Genomic DNA, 17,172 nt, shown 5'->3' on the forward strand with positions numbered 1-17,172 from the left:
AGCGAAAAAACCCCAAAATGATACATAATAAAACAAATGTATAAACAAATGCAAAGTATAACTAGAATCCAATGAACAATGCAGATCACAACATCTGCTCTCACTGAGGGAGTGAAAGACACTGTAGAGCTAGACACAGGGACGGAGAGTAGGCACAAGTTTCTTTAGTCACTTTACCCAGAAGCAGGAATACCTTTTCAGCTGGTAGTAAAACAGCTTTCTTCATGTGGATAAGTGATCAGGTTTCTCAGTGTGAATAAGAGACAATAAGCCAGGTCACAGCATTCAAACCCCAAACCCACCATCCATATTCTAGGCAAATCATTCAGTTCCAAGTCAATTCATCCAGATCCCTGGAATATAACCCAACCTTTAGCACCTCACATAGCTAGCTTCTGCTCTGCTTGTAGCTCTGGAGGTCAGATCAGCAGAATAGCCTGTACACAGCTGTATATTATATGCTGTCCTAGCACTGGAATAGAGAGTTGCACGGGGACAGAAATTTCACCCATCCTCACTGGAATCTCCTCCATCCCCGCCCTGTGCTAAAATAATCTGACTTGTGGTAAAATAACTCAACAGTAGCCCATGTTGATAACGTCCCCTCTCAGTGCTTATGGGGATTTCAGTGCCATCAACCATATCCATTAATTTGTTTTAGTGCTATTATAATTGCCATGACACAGGGAAAGGATAGCTAGGCTGGCCTGGCACTACACTTCTGTGGGAACTCCTCAGGACCTGCATCCATCCCTCGGGATCCCTGCAGGACCTGCATCCATCCCCATGGGAGTCCTGTGGACCTGGAAGGGATCCCCACAGGAGTCCCACAGGAACTGGGGGATTCCCGCTATCCCTGTTCCTGTGCAGTTCGGTACACTAGCAGTATTAGCCATAGACAATAGTATTCAAAAGGATTCTCCTGGGTTGAGCAGATAAGCTAAGGGCTGAAAGGGAAACTGGACGTTAGCAGGGCAATTCTATAAAGGGGCACCCAATAGGAACCTATTCTATAAAGGAAAGTAGGCACCTACTTCTCTTTATATAATACCAGCATAACCAGATATATATATGCATATGCGGTTAGGCATGAGCATTTATGCTAGCCATAGAACTAGTGTAAATGCTCATGTCTAGCTGGACATACACATTTAACTATAAGGTACATGCATAACTGTGCACCAGCCTGTAAAGTACACATTATAGAAGACTAGTTGAACCATGCCCGTTTCCTCAACAATGAAACGGGCCCTAGGAAGGCTGTCATGTAAGCTTTTTTTTCTCTCTCCCCTGCCCTCCCCTCCATGTCCAGCAATTCTTCCCTGCCCTCCCCTCCATGTCCAGCGATTCTCCTCTTCCCTGCCCTCCCACCCGTGTCCCGCGATTCTCTCCTCTACTGAACTCCCATCCCATCCATGTCCATCAATTCTCCTCTGCCCTGTCCTTCCCCTCCCCTCCTCCCCTCTCCTCCCCTTCCCTCGATGTCCCGTGATTCTCTCCTCCCCTCGATTTGTACCTGAACGTTCTCTGGCGCTGGCTTCCGTTCCGTTCGTAACATCCCTCCTGACGTCAGCTCGCCTCCAACATTCCCTTCCCTCTCACTGTTCCGCCCTCTGACGTCATTACGTTTTGACATGAGGGCGGGGCAATGAGTGGGAATGGATGTTACGAACCCAGGCATCAAGACGTAGAATGTTGGAGGTGCAAATTATTATATAGGATACGCGCTTATTTATAGAAAAGTACTGTATGTAGCCAGATTTTGGGCATTTTGGTATTTACGTGCACACATATGCATGCGTTTACTAGTATTTTAGTCATTTATACACATAATAGCTGTGTAAATGTTAGCACTTTTTCATAGAATTAACCCTAGGCATCTTTGAGAATGAGAAGAGTCATGGGGTGATCTGTGATTCTTGGAAGGGGGAAAGGTGGCATTATTCTTCAAGGAGAATGAGAAGCTACCTCAGTAGTTTTAGGGTGTCTGTGTGGGACACAAAGTTAGGTAAAAGTGGACTAATATATATTTTTCTATCTGCACTCTACAGGATTATTTTGGTGTGTGCTCCGAAATGGTAATTAAAGATAATGTGGTGGTGGTGTATGAAGTTTTGGAAGAAATGCTGGACAATGGATTCCCTCTAGCTACAGAATCCAACATTTTAAAAGAACTAATCAAACCTCCCACCATCCTTCGAACTGTCGTCAACACCATTACAGGTACATGTCTAGGAGGAGCAGTCCTCATAGGCAGCAGAATGGGGTGGACTATTCTGGGCCCTTGTCCAGGCCAATATTTTATCCAGCACAGTATTCATCAAATATTATTTATTTAGATTTCACTCACCTTTTTTAGTAGTTGCTGAAGGTGAGTAACATTCAGGTACACTAGTTACTTCTCTGTCCTTCAAGGGCTGATAATCTAAGTTTGTACCTGAGGCAATGGAAGATTGTGACTTGCCCAAGATCACAAGGAGCAGCAGTGGGATTTGAACCAGCTGCCTCTGGATGTCAAGACTGATGCTCTAACCACTAGGCTACTCCTCCACTCCCAATAGAAACCTTTGAGGTCTGAGTTGGAGATTGGTTTGTTTACCCCTCCAACCAGGTTATAGGGAGATGCCTCAGGCCTAGAATTTGGAGGCACAGCTGTTTCTTGGGCTGGGAGAGATAACTGTGGCTCAGTACTGGGAAGGACACCTGTGTCCTGGGACTGAGAGAAGCAGCTGTCCTCTGAGGGTCAGATTTGGGAGGGGTGATCTGGTTCAACCTGGGAGGTACAACTGTATCCTGTTGCTGGAAGGGATGACTCATGTCCACTATCTGGAGCAAGGGAAGATAATTGTTGCCTGGGGTTGGCAAGGATAGCTGTAGTCCAGAACTTAGATGGGTAATTCTGGCCTAGTACTGAGAAGAACAGTTCTAGTGTGTCTGTGCCAGGGCTGGGAGGGATTCTGTTCTGGGCTGCTTGAATCCATGACTTACATTCAGAAATTAAACTCTACCAGTTGCTTCCTGCTTACAGGAAGCACCAATGTGGGTGATCAGCTCCCTACTGGACAGCTCTCTGTGGTACCCTGGCGACGGACAGGTGTTAAGTACACGAATAATGAAGCATATTTTGATGTGATTGAAGAGATTGATGCTATCATTGACAAATCAGGTACTTGCTTGCTGCAAAATTCAATAATTAGAAATCAAAGTTATGGTTCATTTAAGATAGTTAGCTTGTAGTTTATCTGTTGTGCAAAGTTCTAGTAGTTCTGTTAGTCCTGGAGAAATTTGGATATTTTGCAGTTTGTGATACATTGGCTTAGACTAGTGAAATTATCCAAAGATGATGCTAAAATGAGTTTCCAAGACATATGTGGTCTTAAGGCACATGCATACTGATATCTTTAGCTGATTCTTATGTTGCCAGCAAAAAATATTATTACCTGTAAAACAAATCTAGAATTTATGTGATCCAGCCAATCGGCATGTAGAGTTTCTGCTGTATAAAAACTGCCCATTGAAAGATAGCTTAGGCTTTGATCTTCCCAAATGCTGGCTGTTTTTATCCTTGTTCTATCTTATTTATTTAATGTTTTAATATGTTTATTAGATAAAAACAGAAAAAAAACTCCGAGTGCAATAAACAATACACTTCAGATATCAGTTGGAACCAACCAGTTGTATGAAATCCTGTACCCTCCCAAAGCAAACCAAAACAATCCCCCCTCAGATCGTACCATCCCTCCACTCTCTCCTCCCCCCATTTGTCTCCCCTTCACAACTGTGATACTGCCTCTCCTTCTTAATCCACAGAACAGATAAACTAATACAATCAGACTCTCAAATAGTAACCATAATGCAGTCAACGTTCCAAAGTATTTAAGAAAGTGAACTGCACTCCCATCGGAAGAGTGTCAAGATAGGGGGTTCATATTTTAAGGAACCGCTTCTTTGTCTTCCATCCTTTAGTGTCCACTGAGAATCTCTCCATGGTCAATAGTTCATGCATCTGGTTCGTCTATTGCATCAGAGATGGAGGAGTATCCTTTATCCATTGGAGTAGAATGCACCGTTTGGCAATCAGCTTTGTGTAGAAACAAAGTTGAGATGGAAGAGACCTCCATAATTCCCTCCATCGATCTTATTTATTTTATTTGGAATGTAAACTAGTTTGAATGGAATTTCCGTAAAAGTGGTATAAGGCATGATGATGATGAATAGCTGATACAAAATGCAAGGGTATAATAAGCAGAGCTACCATACACACATAGACATATACAGAATGCCCCAGTGCAAATAATGATACTTATACAACAAAGGGATGATAAGATTTACTTTTTTTTTAAATAAACTTTATTTTTCTTTGCAAGTCGAACAACAGACCTTAATGAACAGTAACATAGAACCAACTTTGAATGGTCAGCCAACTATGTAATATGAAATAAATTAAAAAAAACATCTGTAACAGTGGATGAGAGATATTTGTTAGCCCGATATTCATTCTGTGTCTAAACACCTTGCAACACTAGCCATCTAACATAGTTCAAGAAAGATAATCATATCTAGATTATTTATGGTTTATCTCCAGTTTTCCATGCATAGAATATGTGGTTGACCATCTGACACAAAATGGAGGATGGACTAGATGTAGACCCACCCCCCATCTGAATCTCTAGGTCCCCTGAAGTAATAACAGTAAGCTAGGAAAAAAAGCAGTTCAGCAACTAAAAACATTTATGCACAATATCATTAATATAAAACAGAATGACTCCCAGTTGGGGGGGGGGGGGGTGATGAAAGCACAATCAGACATTACAGATAAAATTTTAAAAAGGGTTGCCATACCTCTACAAAGTGGCAAAACTTCCCTTTCAATGACCAGGTTAGCTTTTTATAATTCATAATTCACCCACTTTCAAGGTGGGGTCCCAACTATCTCTCCATCGCCTGGTACACTGTCTAAAGGAGGTGAGATCCAAGTTATTCTCCTTACTTGCTCTTTAATTCCCAGCCAAAAATTATGAATTTTAGAGCACTTTCACCACATATGATTAAAATATCCCTCTGTCTCCAACAATTTGGAGAGATGCTCAGCTTCATACCAGAATGTTTTGCAGGAGTTCTATAGATTCTGGTATCAATTTAGTACTGAGTCAGGCAAACATTAATAGCAAATGAACACATGTGACAGTAATTATACATTTCTTTCCATTCAGCCACTTCTAAAGGTGAGCATAACCAGGCATGGACACTAGGGATTATCATCTCCAGCACACGAGGGAGGACCTGTTCAGTTGAGGTTGGTGCTCTGGCAACAGTTCGGAGCTGAAAATAATGAAAGAAGGGCATTCTTCACTAAGTTCTCTCCTCTAACTGACCCATACCAAAAAGGAGATCCTCAAATTTCTCAAATCCCTGGCTTTCTAGGACATTTGAGTACTCTTAAACATAAGAACGTAAGAATAGCCATACTGGGTCAGACCAATGATCCATCTAGCCCACCAGTATCCTGCTTCCAGCAGTGGCCAATCCAGGTCACATTTACCTGGCAGAAAACCCAATTAGTGGCTACATTCCATGCTTCCAATCCCAGGGCAAACGGTTGCTTCCTTCAAGTCCATCTCAATAACAGACTATAGACTTGTCCTCCAGAAGCTTGTCCAAATCTTTTTTAGCCCAGTTACATAACCACATCCTCCGGCAATGTGTTCCACAGCTTAACTATTCTTTGAGTGAAAAAAATATTTCCTCCTATTTGTTTTAAAAGTACTTCCATATAATTTCATTGCGTGTCCCCTGGTCTTTGTACTATTCACCATGTTTGTCTGCGTGTTCTGTAATTTTATTCTTTATAATAGTTTCCACTATTTTGCCAGGTACTGAAGTCAGGCTTACCAGTTTGTAATTTCCTGGTTCACCCCTGGAACCCTTTTTAAAAATCAGCGTTACATTGGCCACCTTCCAGTTTTCAGGCACTACAGATGATTTTAGTGACAGGTTACAGATCACTAGCAGCTGCTAAGCAATTTCATGTTTGAGTTCTTTCAGTAGGAGAAGAGAAGGGACTATAATGTCTTATTTTGCTGTAGGAGGATTGTTAAAGATTGGACTATCTAATCACTTCCTGCCAACCCCTTACTAATGAGTAGATGGACGAGTGTTCTCCCAAATTCCCTCTCCCCATGCATGAGGCTCAAGACCTCAAGGGTGAATAGGAAGAGAAAAACTCCTCCATCTTTACTGATCTCACATCCTCAGGGTCATCATATACCTTTAAAATAACAGCTTTATAGTACCGAGTCATACATGGGCAGCCCAAGGTACTCCCTTCTTTACAGAGTGTAAGTCTGCTGCAACTAATACAAGCTTTCTTCCTTCCCTCAACAAACTTGCTTAGTATCTTATCCCATTTTCTAACCAGATTAACCGGGAGATATGTATATCTTATTGCTGTACTTCGATCTAGAAATATAACTACTACTACTACTACTAACTAACATTTCTAAAGTGCTACTAGGGTTACGCAGCGCTGTACAATTTAAACATAGGACAGTTCCTGCTCAAAGAGCTTACAATCTAAAAGACAAGAGAACAATCTAAAGACAAGTGTACAATCTAGAGGACGAGTGAACAGTTAATCTGATAGGGTGGATAGATTGGGGCATTCTATATTTCTCAAGCGGTTAGGCGCCGAAGGCAGCATTGAAGAAGTGAGTTTTAAGCAGAGATTTGAAGATGGGTAGGGAGGGGGCATGGCGTATGGGTAAAGGAAGATTGTTCCAGGCATAGGGTGAGGCAAGGCAGAATGAGCGGAGCCTGGAGTTGGCAGTGGTGGAGAAGGGTACTGAGAGAAGGGCTTTGTCCTGTGCCCCCATGATTAACTGCGATTAAAATTTGTGATCGTGTGAATGATCACATAAAGTGTCTTCCCTCACATTTCCTCCTGTACAGTGCAATATATTCATAGCAGATGTAAATTCTCAAAACTGACTTATTTCAATGACTAAACTAAAAATAAAATCATTTATCTTACCCTTGCTGTCTGGTGATTTTATCTTTTCAGTCATTTTATTCCCTGACTCTGGTTCTTCTTCCCTGTGCTCTGAACTCTGCTTCCAGGGTCTCCTGTCTATTCACTATTTTTCTTTTTTTTCTCCTCTTTCGCATCCTGCCCTATATCCATTTTTCACATTCAACTTTCATCCATTTTTTTCCTTCTTTTAAAATCTGTCTAGTTTTCATCTCTTCCCTTTCCCTCCATTCATGTACACCATCTCCTCCGTTCTCTCTTCTCTTACCTTTCCTGGGCACCATCTCCTCCTGTCTGTCTTCTCTCCCCTTCCCCTGCATGGGCCCAGTTTCCTCCTGTCTGTCTTCTCTCCCCTTTCTTCCCCTCCATAAGCACTCTCTTTTCTTCTCTCCCTTTCCCTCCCCCTCCATAGGCACCATCTCCTCCTATCTCTCTTCTCTCCCATTCCCTTCCTCACCATGGACTCTGTCTCTCCCCTCCCCTCTCCTCCATGAGCACCATTTCTCCCCTCCCCTCCCCTCCATGATCACCGTCTCCTCCCGTTGCTGTTCTCTCCCCTTCCCTTCTCCTCCTCTCTCCTCCATGTTCACTATCTCTTCCTGTTTCTCTTCCCTTCTCCTCTCCTCCATGATCTCCGTCTCCTCTTGTTTTTCTTCTCTCCCCTTTCCTTCCTCTCCATGGGCACCGTCTCTCCCCTGCCCTTCATGATCACCATTTCTCCTATCCACTCCATGATTACCATCGCCCTTGTTTTTTCCATCCCCTATTTCCAGCATCTGTCCCTCTCAAACACATGTCTCTCGCTCGCTCTGCCCTCTTTCTCCCAGCAAATCTTCCTGTGCTCCTGAACCCCTCCCCCCGCAGTCCCCATTCTCTCTCTCTCTCCCCCAAATGTTTCTGCACTCTGAAACCCTCTCCCCCCCCATGGTCTGCATGCTCTCTCTCCTTATACCTGCTCCTCTTAGCCCTCCAACTTTGCTTTTAGCACTGCTTCATCCACTGGGACTTTGGTGAAGAGGGGATCCACAACAAAACTGACCAGAATGTCACAAGGCCATTAATGATCTCTATGAGATGGGTAGAATTTCTGATGTTCAAAGCTATGTCATCAGTTAAAGTTATTAATTTTCAGGCCAGATAGCATGCTAGGAGATAGGTTGGGAGGTTGGGGAGTTGATTGCACTTACAGTGGATCACAGTGGAGCACCCTGTTTGTGGATCTTGGATAGGCCATAGAATCTGTATTGCCAAGTTCCCCTATAAAGGTTAAAGTCATCAGAGTGAACACATTTAACCACAATACATACCTGCAGTCTGTGATAAAGGGCCTGAGCCCAATCCAAAAACAGTCCTCTACCTCCAAGTGTCTCAGTCAAACAAATAGAGAGGGCCGTTCTACCCAGCCAAAAGCTTTTTCTGTGTCTAAAGCCGCACAGGTCACACTCTCCCCTACTTTGCAGCGAGTGAAAAATGTTAAGCACTCTTCTAACATTGCCAGCAATTTGGTACCCCTTGATAAATCCAGGTGAACCAATCAGCCTCCTTACCAGAATGTTGGTGAAAATTTGCATGTCTATATTACAAGAAGCCTATTACTACTGCATTGATCAGTGGGTTTGCCGGCGAATAACTGCTATGCTCACCTTATATGAGGTACCCAGAAGCCGCTTACTAATTAAAATGTCATTAGAAAGCTCACACATCATGGAGGCAATTTATCTATTCTTTACTTAGTAGTATTCAATTGGAATTCTGTCTTTTCTGGCAGCTTTCACATTGTAAAGTGCCCTAATTGTTTTACTAATCACTTTTGAAGAGATGGGGCTGTTCAGAACCTGTCTGTCTGCTTCAAGCACCTTTGGCGTATGTGCCTCCAGTATATAAAAGTCTAAATATCTCTCTTGGCCAAGCCCAACTCAGAGCTATAAAGGGATTGGTAATAATCCCTGAAAGCACAACGAGTATCAGCATTATTTCTACATTTTGTACTATTCTCTTGATGGATCTCATTATACACTTAGGGGGTCTTTTCTAAAGCTTAGCTAGAGTTATCTTCAGCAGGGCCCAAATTGGGCCCTGCTGAAGATAACTCGAGCTAAGCTTTAGTAAAAGACTCCCTTACCCTTTCTTTTCTTACCCAGTTGCCAAGTCAAGATCTAACTAGTTTTGTTCCTTTGCTATAAATAATTGCATTTGGCAAGGTACTGCAAAAACTCCATTTTCTCAACCTCAAAGGCATTTATCTGAGAATGTACCATAATCAGCATCTTATAGTCTGTTTCTCTCACCTTTTTTATGCAGATCCTGGATTATCCATAGTTGCTCATAAAGCAAATGAAATATTTTCCCTCCTTTTTCCTTTGTGAGGCAGCTGAATGAACTTGCCTGCATTAATGTTTTTCCGATGTCCCACAGTGTCTCAGTAGAAACATCTTCCTTGTCATTATCCTGGAAAGATCTCTAGGCTGTGATCATATGTTTCTGGAATGCCTCCTGATGTAGCAATGCTATGTTGGCCTTCCAGGACCTATTGGCATCTGGGTCCACTCCATTGTCCAGCCCTAATTCCATAGATACCAAAATATGATCTGAAGTAACAGCTGGGCCAATCTACTGCACCACTACCAAGTGAAGTTGAGAGGACCTCATAAAAAAGATCCAGCCTAGAATACATTATTATTATTATTATTTTATGTGAAAATACATGTAGTTCCTGACTTTAGGGCCAGCCTCCTCCAGAAATTATTTAATCCGAGTTCTCTCATACTTTCCCAGAGTGCTTGCCCTTTGCATTCATCATGAAACTTATTTTCCCGGGGCCTACTGAACTCTGTCATGCCCCCCTCCCCAATGACTTTCACTCCTTTTCTTTTGCATCAACCTCCAGAAACTGCATTCTGAAAGTGGAGCCCTTATAACCATTAGCCGGAATCTGAGGACAGGCATGAGGCCTGTCAAGCAACAGACTTACTAGCTACAACTGCAGGAAAGGAGGTTGAGGAGTATGGATATGTAGAACAGGAGATGCTAGAAGTTGCTTGGGAATGTGGAAAAGGCGGTTAGTTTAGCGGGGTTAAAAAAAAAGGTCCATCAAGCCCAGCATCCTGTTTCCAACAGTGGCCAATCCAGGTCACAAATACCTGGTAAGATCCTGAAAAAGTTCAGTACATTTTATGCTGCTTATCCCAGAAATAAGCAGTGGATTTTCCCAGGTCAATTTAATAATGGTCTATGGACTTTTCCTTTAGGAAGCTGTTCAGACCTTTTTTTAACCCCGCTAAGCTAACCGACTTTGAAAAAAAGATTGCGTTGGAGGTAGAAACACATATTAAAAATGTTTTTTAGGTATATTAAAAGCAGGAAGCCTGCAAAAGAATCAGTTGGACCGCTAGATGACTGAGGAGTAAAAGGGGCGATCAGGGAAGACAAAGCCATAGCGGAGAGATTAAATGAATTCTTTGCTTCGGTCTTCACTGAGGACGATTTGAGAGAGATACCGGTGCCAGAAATGGTATTTGAAGCTTACGAGTCAGAGAAACGGAATGAAATCTCTATAGACCTAGAGGATGTAATGGGGAAATTTGACAATTTGAAGAGTAGCAGATCTCCTGGACCGGATGGTATTCATCCCAGAGTACTGATAGAAATGAAAAATGAACTTGCGGAACTATTGGTAGTAATATGTAATTTATCCCCAAAATCGAGCGTGGTAACGGAAGATTGGAGGGTGGCCAATGTAACGCCAAATTTTTAAAAAGGTTCCAGGGTAGATCCAGGAAATTATAGACCGGTGAGTCTTAAGTCGGTGCCAGGCAAAATGATAGAGACTATTGTTAAGAACAAAATTACAGAGCACATTCAAAAGCATAGATTAATGAGACAAAGCCAACATGGATTAAGTGAAGGGAAATCTTGCCTCACCAATCTATTACATTTCTTTGAAGGGGTGAACAAATGTGGATAAAGGTGAGCCAGTTGATGTTGTGTATCTGGATTTTCAGAAGGCGTTTGATAAAGTACCTCATGAAAGACTCCAGAGGAAATTGGAGAGTCATGGGATAGGAGGTAGTGTCCTATTGTGGATTAAAAACTGGTTAAAAGTTAGAAAACAGAGAGTAGGGTTAAATGGTCAGTATTCTCAATGGAGAAGGGTAGTTAGTGGAGCTCCCCAGGGGTCTGTGCTGGGCAGGGGCGTATCTGCGTGGGGCCTCAGGGGCCTGGGCCCCCGCAGATTTCGCCCTGGACCCCCCTACCGCTGCCAACCCTCCCCCTCCGTTGCTCGCCTACCTTCGCTGGCGGGGGACCCCAACCCCCGCCAGCCGAGGTCCGCGTCCTCCTGCCGCTGCCGGCTGCCTTTGGTCCTTTAATTCTTCCATTGAAGCTGGCGCCGACGAAAGTTTCTTTTGAGTCTGACGTCGCTGCACGTTGTACGTGCAGGACGTCAGACTCAGAAATTGTTTCTGAGTCTGACGTCCTGCACGTACAACGTGCAACGTGCAGCGACGTCAGATTCAAAAGAAACTTTTTCGTCGGCGCCAGCTTCAATGGAAGAATGAAAGGACCAAAGGCAGCCGGCAGCGGCAGGAGGACGCGGACCTCGGCTGGCGGGGGTTGGGGTCCCCCGCCAGCGAAGGTAGGCGAGCAGCGGAGGGGGAGGGTTAGCAATGGCAGCGGCTGGGGGGAGGGGGATCGGCAATGGCGGCGGCGGCGGGGGGGGGGGGCTATAATGTGCCCCCCCTCTCTGGCCCTGGCCCCCCCTACCGCCGCAGTTCAGATACGCCCCTGGTGCTGGGACCACTTCTTTCTAACATATTTATAAATGACCTAGAGATGGGGGTAACTAGTGAGGTAATAAAATTTGCTGATGACACAAAGTTATTCGAAGTTGTTAAATCGCGGGAGGATTGTGAAAAATTACAAGAGGACCTTACGAGACTGGGAGACTGGGCATCTAAATGGCAGATGACGTTTAATGTGAGCAAGTGCAAAGTGATGCACGTGGGAAAGAGGAACTCAAATTATAGCTACGTCATGCAAGTTTCCACGTTAGGAGCAGTGGTGTACCAAGGGGAGGCGGTGGGGGCGGTCCGCCCCGGGTACACGCCGCTGAGGGGGTGCCGCGCGCCTGTCGGCTCTTCGTTTTCATGTTCCCTTTGCCCCGGAACAGGTTACTTCCTGTTCCGGGGCAGAGGGAGCATGAAAACGAAGAGCCGGCAAGCGCGTGGCACCCCCCCCCCCCAGCGGCGTGCACCCGGGGGGGGTTCTTTCGCCGGGGGATCGGGGGTTCTTTCGCTGGGGGGGGGGGGGGCGCTGCACCCGTGGGGCAGGGCGCATCGACGATCCGCCCCGGGTGTCAGCCCCCCTAGGAACGCCACTGGTTAGGAGTCACCGACCAAGAAAGGGATCTAGGTGTCGTTGATGATACGTTGAAACCTTCTGCTCAGTGTGCTGCGGCAGCTAAGAAAGCAATTAGAATGTTAGGTATTATTAGGAAAGGAATGGAAAACAAAAATGAGGACGTTATAATGCCTTTGTATCGCTCCATGGTGCGACCGCACCTCGAATATTGTGTTCAATTCTGGTCACCACATCTCAAAAAAGATATAGTGGAATTAGAAAAGGTGCAGAGAAGGGCGACAAAAATGATAAAGGGGATGGGATAACTTCCCTATGAGGAAAGGCTAAAGTGGCTGGGGCTCTTTATCTTGGAGAAAAGACGGCTGAGGGGAGATATGATAGAGGTCTATAAGATAACGAGTGGAGTGGAACAGGTAGATGTGAATCGTCTGTTTACACTTTCTAAAAATACTAGGACTAGGGGGCATACAATGAAGCTACGAAGTAGTACATTTAAAACGAATCGGAGAAAATGTTTCTTCACTCAACGTGTAATTCAACTCTGGAATTCTTTGCCAGAAAATGTGGTAAAGGTGGTTAGCTTAACAGAGTTTTAAAAAGGTTTGGACGGCTTCCTAAAGGGAAAGTCCATAGACCATTATTAAATTGGACTTGGGGAAAATCCACTATTTCTGGGATAAGCAGCATAAAATGTTTTGTACTTTTTTGGGGATCTTGCCAGGTATTTGTGACCTGGATTGGCCACTGTTGGAAACAGGATGCTAGGCTTGATGGACCTTTGGTCTGTCCCAGTATGGCAATACTTATGTACTTATGATCATGCATGCTGCAGTCCATGCTCAAGTGCTCATGCTGCATTAATTATTCAAAAAGTTTTTTTTTTTTCAAAAAAGTACATCTTCAAACCCATTTTAAACCTTTGATACAAGCTCTCTAATCCTAAATATTGCAGCAGGTTATTCCATAAAGTAGGCCCTATAATTAAGAATAGGGTTGAAAATACTGGTAAGGTGAATCTTATGGAATGATGGCATCACCGGCAAATTCTGGTGAGAAGATCATAGAATGCAACCTGGGGTATGGGGATTAAGTAGAGGGAAACCAGTGACATGTACACTATGGACTAATGACATAGTATAGTGGAGCTTTACTGATACTGGGAGGCAATGTTCAGATTTTAAAAGAGGAGTTATATGGTCCCATCAGCTCACTCCAGAAATCATTTTGACTGTGGTGTCCTGTACTTAATGAAGGACTTATTTCCAAAGCCTGTATTGGACTTAGTGGGTTTTGAAACAGAGAAACAGAGAAAAATGTAGGCAGATAAAGACCATATGGCCTATCCAGTCTGCCCATCCTTGTCATCTACTCTCTCTGTCATTTCCTTAGAGATCCTATGTACCTGTCCAAAGCTCTCTTGAATTCAGATACTGTTTTCATCTCCATCACTTCCACCAGGAGGCCGATCCACAAATTCACCACTCTTACTGTGAAGAAGTATTTCCTCAGGTTACTTCTGAGTCTGTCCCCTTTCACCTTCATCCAATGCCTCCTCGTTCCAGAGCTTCCTTTCGGTTGAAAGAGACTCGTCTCCTGAGCACTTATGCCACATCAGGCTCATTTTCGAAAGAGAAGGACGCCCATCTTTCGACACAAATCGGAAGATGGGCGTCCTTCTCCCAGGGTCGTCCAAATCAGTATAATCGAAAGCCGATTTTGGACGTCCCCAACTGCTTTCCATTGCATGGATGGCCAAAGTTCAAGGGGGCGTATCGGAGGCGTAGCGAAGGCAGGACTTGGGCGTGCCTAACACATGGATGTCCTCGACCCATAATGGAAAAAAAGGGCATCCCTGACGAGCACTTGGACGACTTTACCTGGTCGTGTTTTTCTTACGACCAAGGCACTAAACAGTGGCCAAAATGACCAGATGACCACCAGAGAAAATCAGGGATGACCTTCCCTTACTCCCCCAGTGGTCACTAACCCCCTCCCACCCTCAAAAAACATCTTTAAAAATATTTTTTGCCAGCCTCTATGCCAGCCTCAGATGTCATACTCAGGTCCATCACAGCAGTATGCAGGTCCCTGGAGCAGTTTTAGTGGGTGCAGTACACTTCAGGCAGGCGGACCCAGGTCCATCCCCCTCCCTACCTGTTATGTTTGTGGAGGAAACAGCGAACCCTCCAAAACCCACCAAAAACCCACTGTACCCACATCTAGGTGCCCCCCTTCACCACTTAGGGCTATGGTAGTGGCGTACAGTTGTGGATAGTGGGTTTTAGGGGGGTTTGGGGAGGCTCAGCAGACAAGGTAAGGCAGCTATGTTCCTGGGAGCATTTTATGAAGTCCACTGCAGTACCCCCTAGGGTGCCTGGTTGGTGTCTTGGCATGTAAGGGGGACCAGTGCACTACAAATGGTGGCTCATCCCATGACCAAAGGGCTTGCATTTGGTCGTTTTTGAGATGGGGGTCCTCGGTTTCCATTATTGCCGAAAATCAGAAACGACCAAGTCTAGGGACGACCATCTCTAAGGACGACCAAAATTTAAAGATTTGGGCGTCCCCTACCGTATTATCGAAATGAAAGATGTACATCCATCTTGTTTCGATAATACGGGTTTCCCTGCCCCTCCATTGGGACGTTTTGCGAGGAAGTCCTCAATAAAACTTTGGCGTCCCTTTCGATTATGCCTATTTAAATGTCTCTATCATATCGTCCCCTCCCCTGCCTTTCTTCCAAAGAATACATATTCAGATCTTTCAGTCTGTCCTGATATGCTTTATGACAAGTACCACTGACCATTTTAGTAGCTGCCCGCTGGACCTGCTCCATTCTGTTTATATCTTTTTGAAGGTGCGGTCTCCAGAATTGTACACAATATTCTAAATGAGTTCTCACATTGGTCTTATACAGGAGCATCATCACCTCCTTTTTCTTACTAGCTATTCCTCTCCTTATGCACCTAAGCATCCTTCTAGCTTTCATTATCGCCTTTTCTATCTGTTTGGTGACCTTAAGATAATCACATACGATCACACCCAAGTCCCGCTCCTCTTTCATGCACAAAAGTTTGTCACCCCATAAACTATACCATTCCCTCGGGTTTTTGCAGCCGAAATGCATAACCCTGCATTTTTTAGCAGTAAATCTTAGTTGCCAAATTCCAGAACATTCCTGTAGCTTTGCTAAGTTCATCCTCATGTTATCCACACCATCAGGGGTGTCTACCGTATTGCAAATTTTGGTATTATCCACAAAGAGGCAAACCTTATCAGCCCTTCAGCAATATCGCTAACAAAAATGTTAAAAAGAAGCAGCCCAAGAACCAAACCTTGTGGCACACCACCAGTAACATATTTTTTCTCAGAATGAACTCCATTTACCACTACCCTCTGTTGCCTTCCACTCAACCAGTTCCTAACCCAGTCATTCACTTTAGGACCCATTCCAATGGCACTCAGTTTATTTATTAGTTGTCTACGTTTTGCTAAAATCCAACTCTCTGGTCACCTAGTCAAAGAAATTATGTCTGACCAGACCTGCCTCTAGTGAAACCATGTTGCCTCAGGTCCTGTAATCCATTGGATTCCAAAAACTTTACTATTCCCTGTTTTAAAAGCGTTTCTATGTCACAGCTGTCAGGAATGGTGAGCCCTTGGACCAAAGCCGGAGCGTTGACAGACAAATCACTGGGGCTGACACAGGCCAGAACAGACTGGACTAGGATAAACAGACTCAACAAGGCAGGACAGAGGTAACTAAACACAATGGATAACACAAGAATCGGATCCAGACGAGGCAAGGAAAACAATGCAAAGGGCCAGAACTGGAACCCAGACAGGACAAGGAAAGACTCGGAACTGGATTAAAACTGGGACTGGGACCCAGAAATGCTAGACAAGGCAAAACACGGAAGTAGACTAAAACTGGGTCCAGAAAAGGGCAAGGCAAGGACTGGATCCGGACAGGATAGACTGAAAGAGACAAGACAAAGCACAACTAGACAGGCAAGACAGGGTAGGAGCTAGGCAACAAGAATAACAGAAGCAGACAATAAACAAGGCAGGGACAGGGTTCAGGATTCTCAAACAGGATTCAGGATTTTCGAACAGGCTTGGCTGGAACAGGATTCAGGATTCTCAAACAGGATTCAGGATTCTCGAACAGGCTTGACTGGAACAGGATTCAGGATTCTCAAACAGGCTTGACTGGAACCAGATTCTAGAATGGGCTTGGCTTGGCTAGAACAGGAATCTGGAACCGGTTTCTGGAACGGGCTTGGCTTGGCTAGCCTGGAACAGGATTCTGTAATGGGCTTGGCTGGACTGGAACAGGATTCTGAGACTGGCTTGGCTTGGCTGGAGCAGGATTCTGAGACTGGTTTGGCTTGGTTGGAGCAGGATTCTGAAACTGGCTATTCTGGATCCGGATTCTGGAACAGACTTGGCTGGAACAGGATTCTGGAATCAGTTTCTGGAATGGGCTTGGCTTGGCTAGACTGGAACAGGATTCTGGAACGGGCTTGGCTGGACTGGAACAGGATTCTGAAACTGGCTTGACTTGGCTGGAACAGGATTCTGAGACTGGCTTGGCTGGAACAGGATTCTCAAACTGGCTTGGCTTGACTGGAACGGACTTGGCTTGATGGGGAACAGGAACAGAAGTAGCTGAAACCCAGAACAAGGGCAGAACCTGGCTCAAACAGACAACAGGAACAGAACTTGGCAGAAACAGAGCTAGGAAGCAAACATAGCAGGCAAAGGATTAAACAGACTAAGGGGAA

The 17,172-nt window shown here is 44.6% G+C and overlaps 1 protein-coding gene across 2 annotated transcripts in view; it reads left to right on the plus strand.

The window, feature by feature from the left end:
* Positions 1-17,172, plus strand: part of AP3M2 (adaptor related protein complex 3 subunit mu 2) — a 68,092-nt gene that overhangs the window by 14,372 nt on the left and 36,548 nt on the right. The window contains exons 3-4 of one of the 2 annotated variants that reach the window (XM_030199642.1): positions 2,052-2,223; positions 3,029-3,166. In XM_030199642.1, coding sequence (XP_030055502.1) covers positions 2,052-2,223; positions 3,029-3,166 — 310 coding nt within the window. The remainder of the gene's footprint in view (positions 1-2,051; positions 2,224-3,028; positions 3,167-17,172) is intronic. The other variant, XM_030199643.1, reaches the window with a different exon arrangement.

Source organism: Microcaecilia unicolor, chromosome 4 (assembly GCF_901765095.1).
Source record: "Microcaecilia unicolor chromosome 4, aMicUni1.1, whole genome shotgun sequence".
NCBI lineage: Eukaryota > Metazoa > Chordata > Amphibia > Gymnophiona > Siphonopidae > Microcaecilia > Microcaecilia unicolor.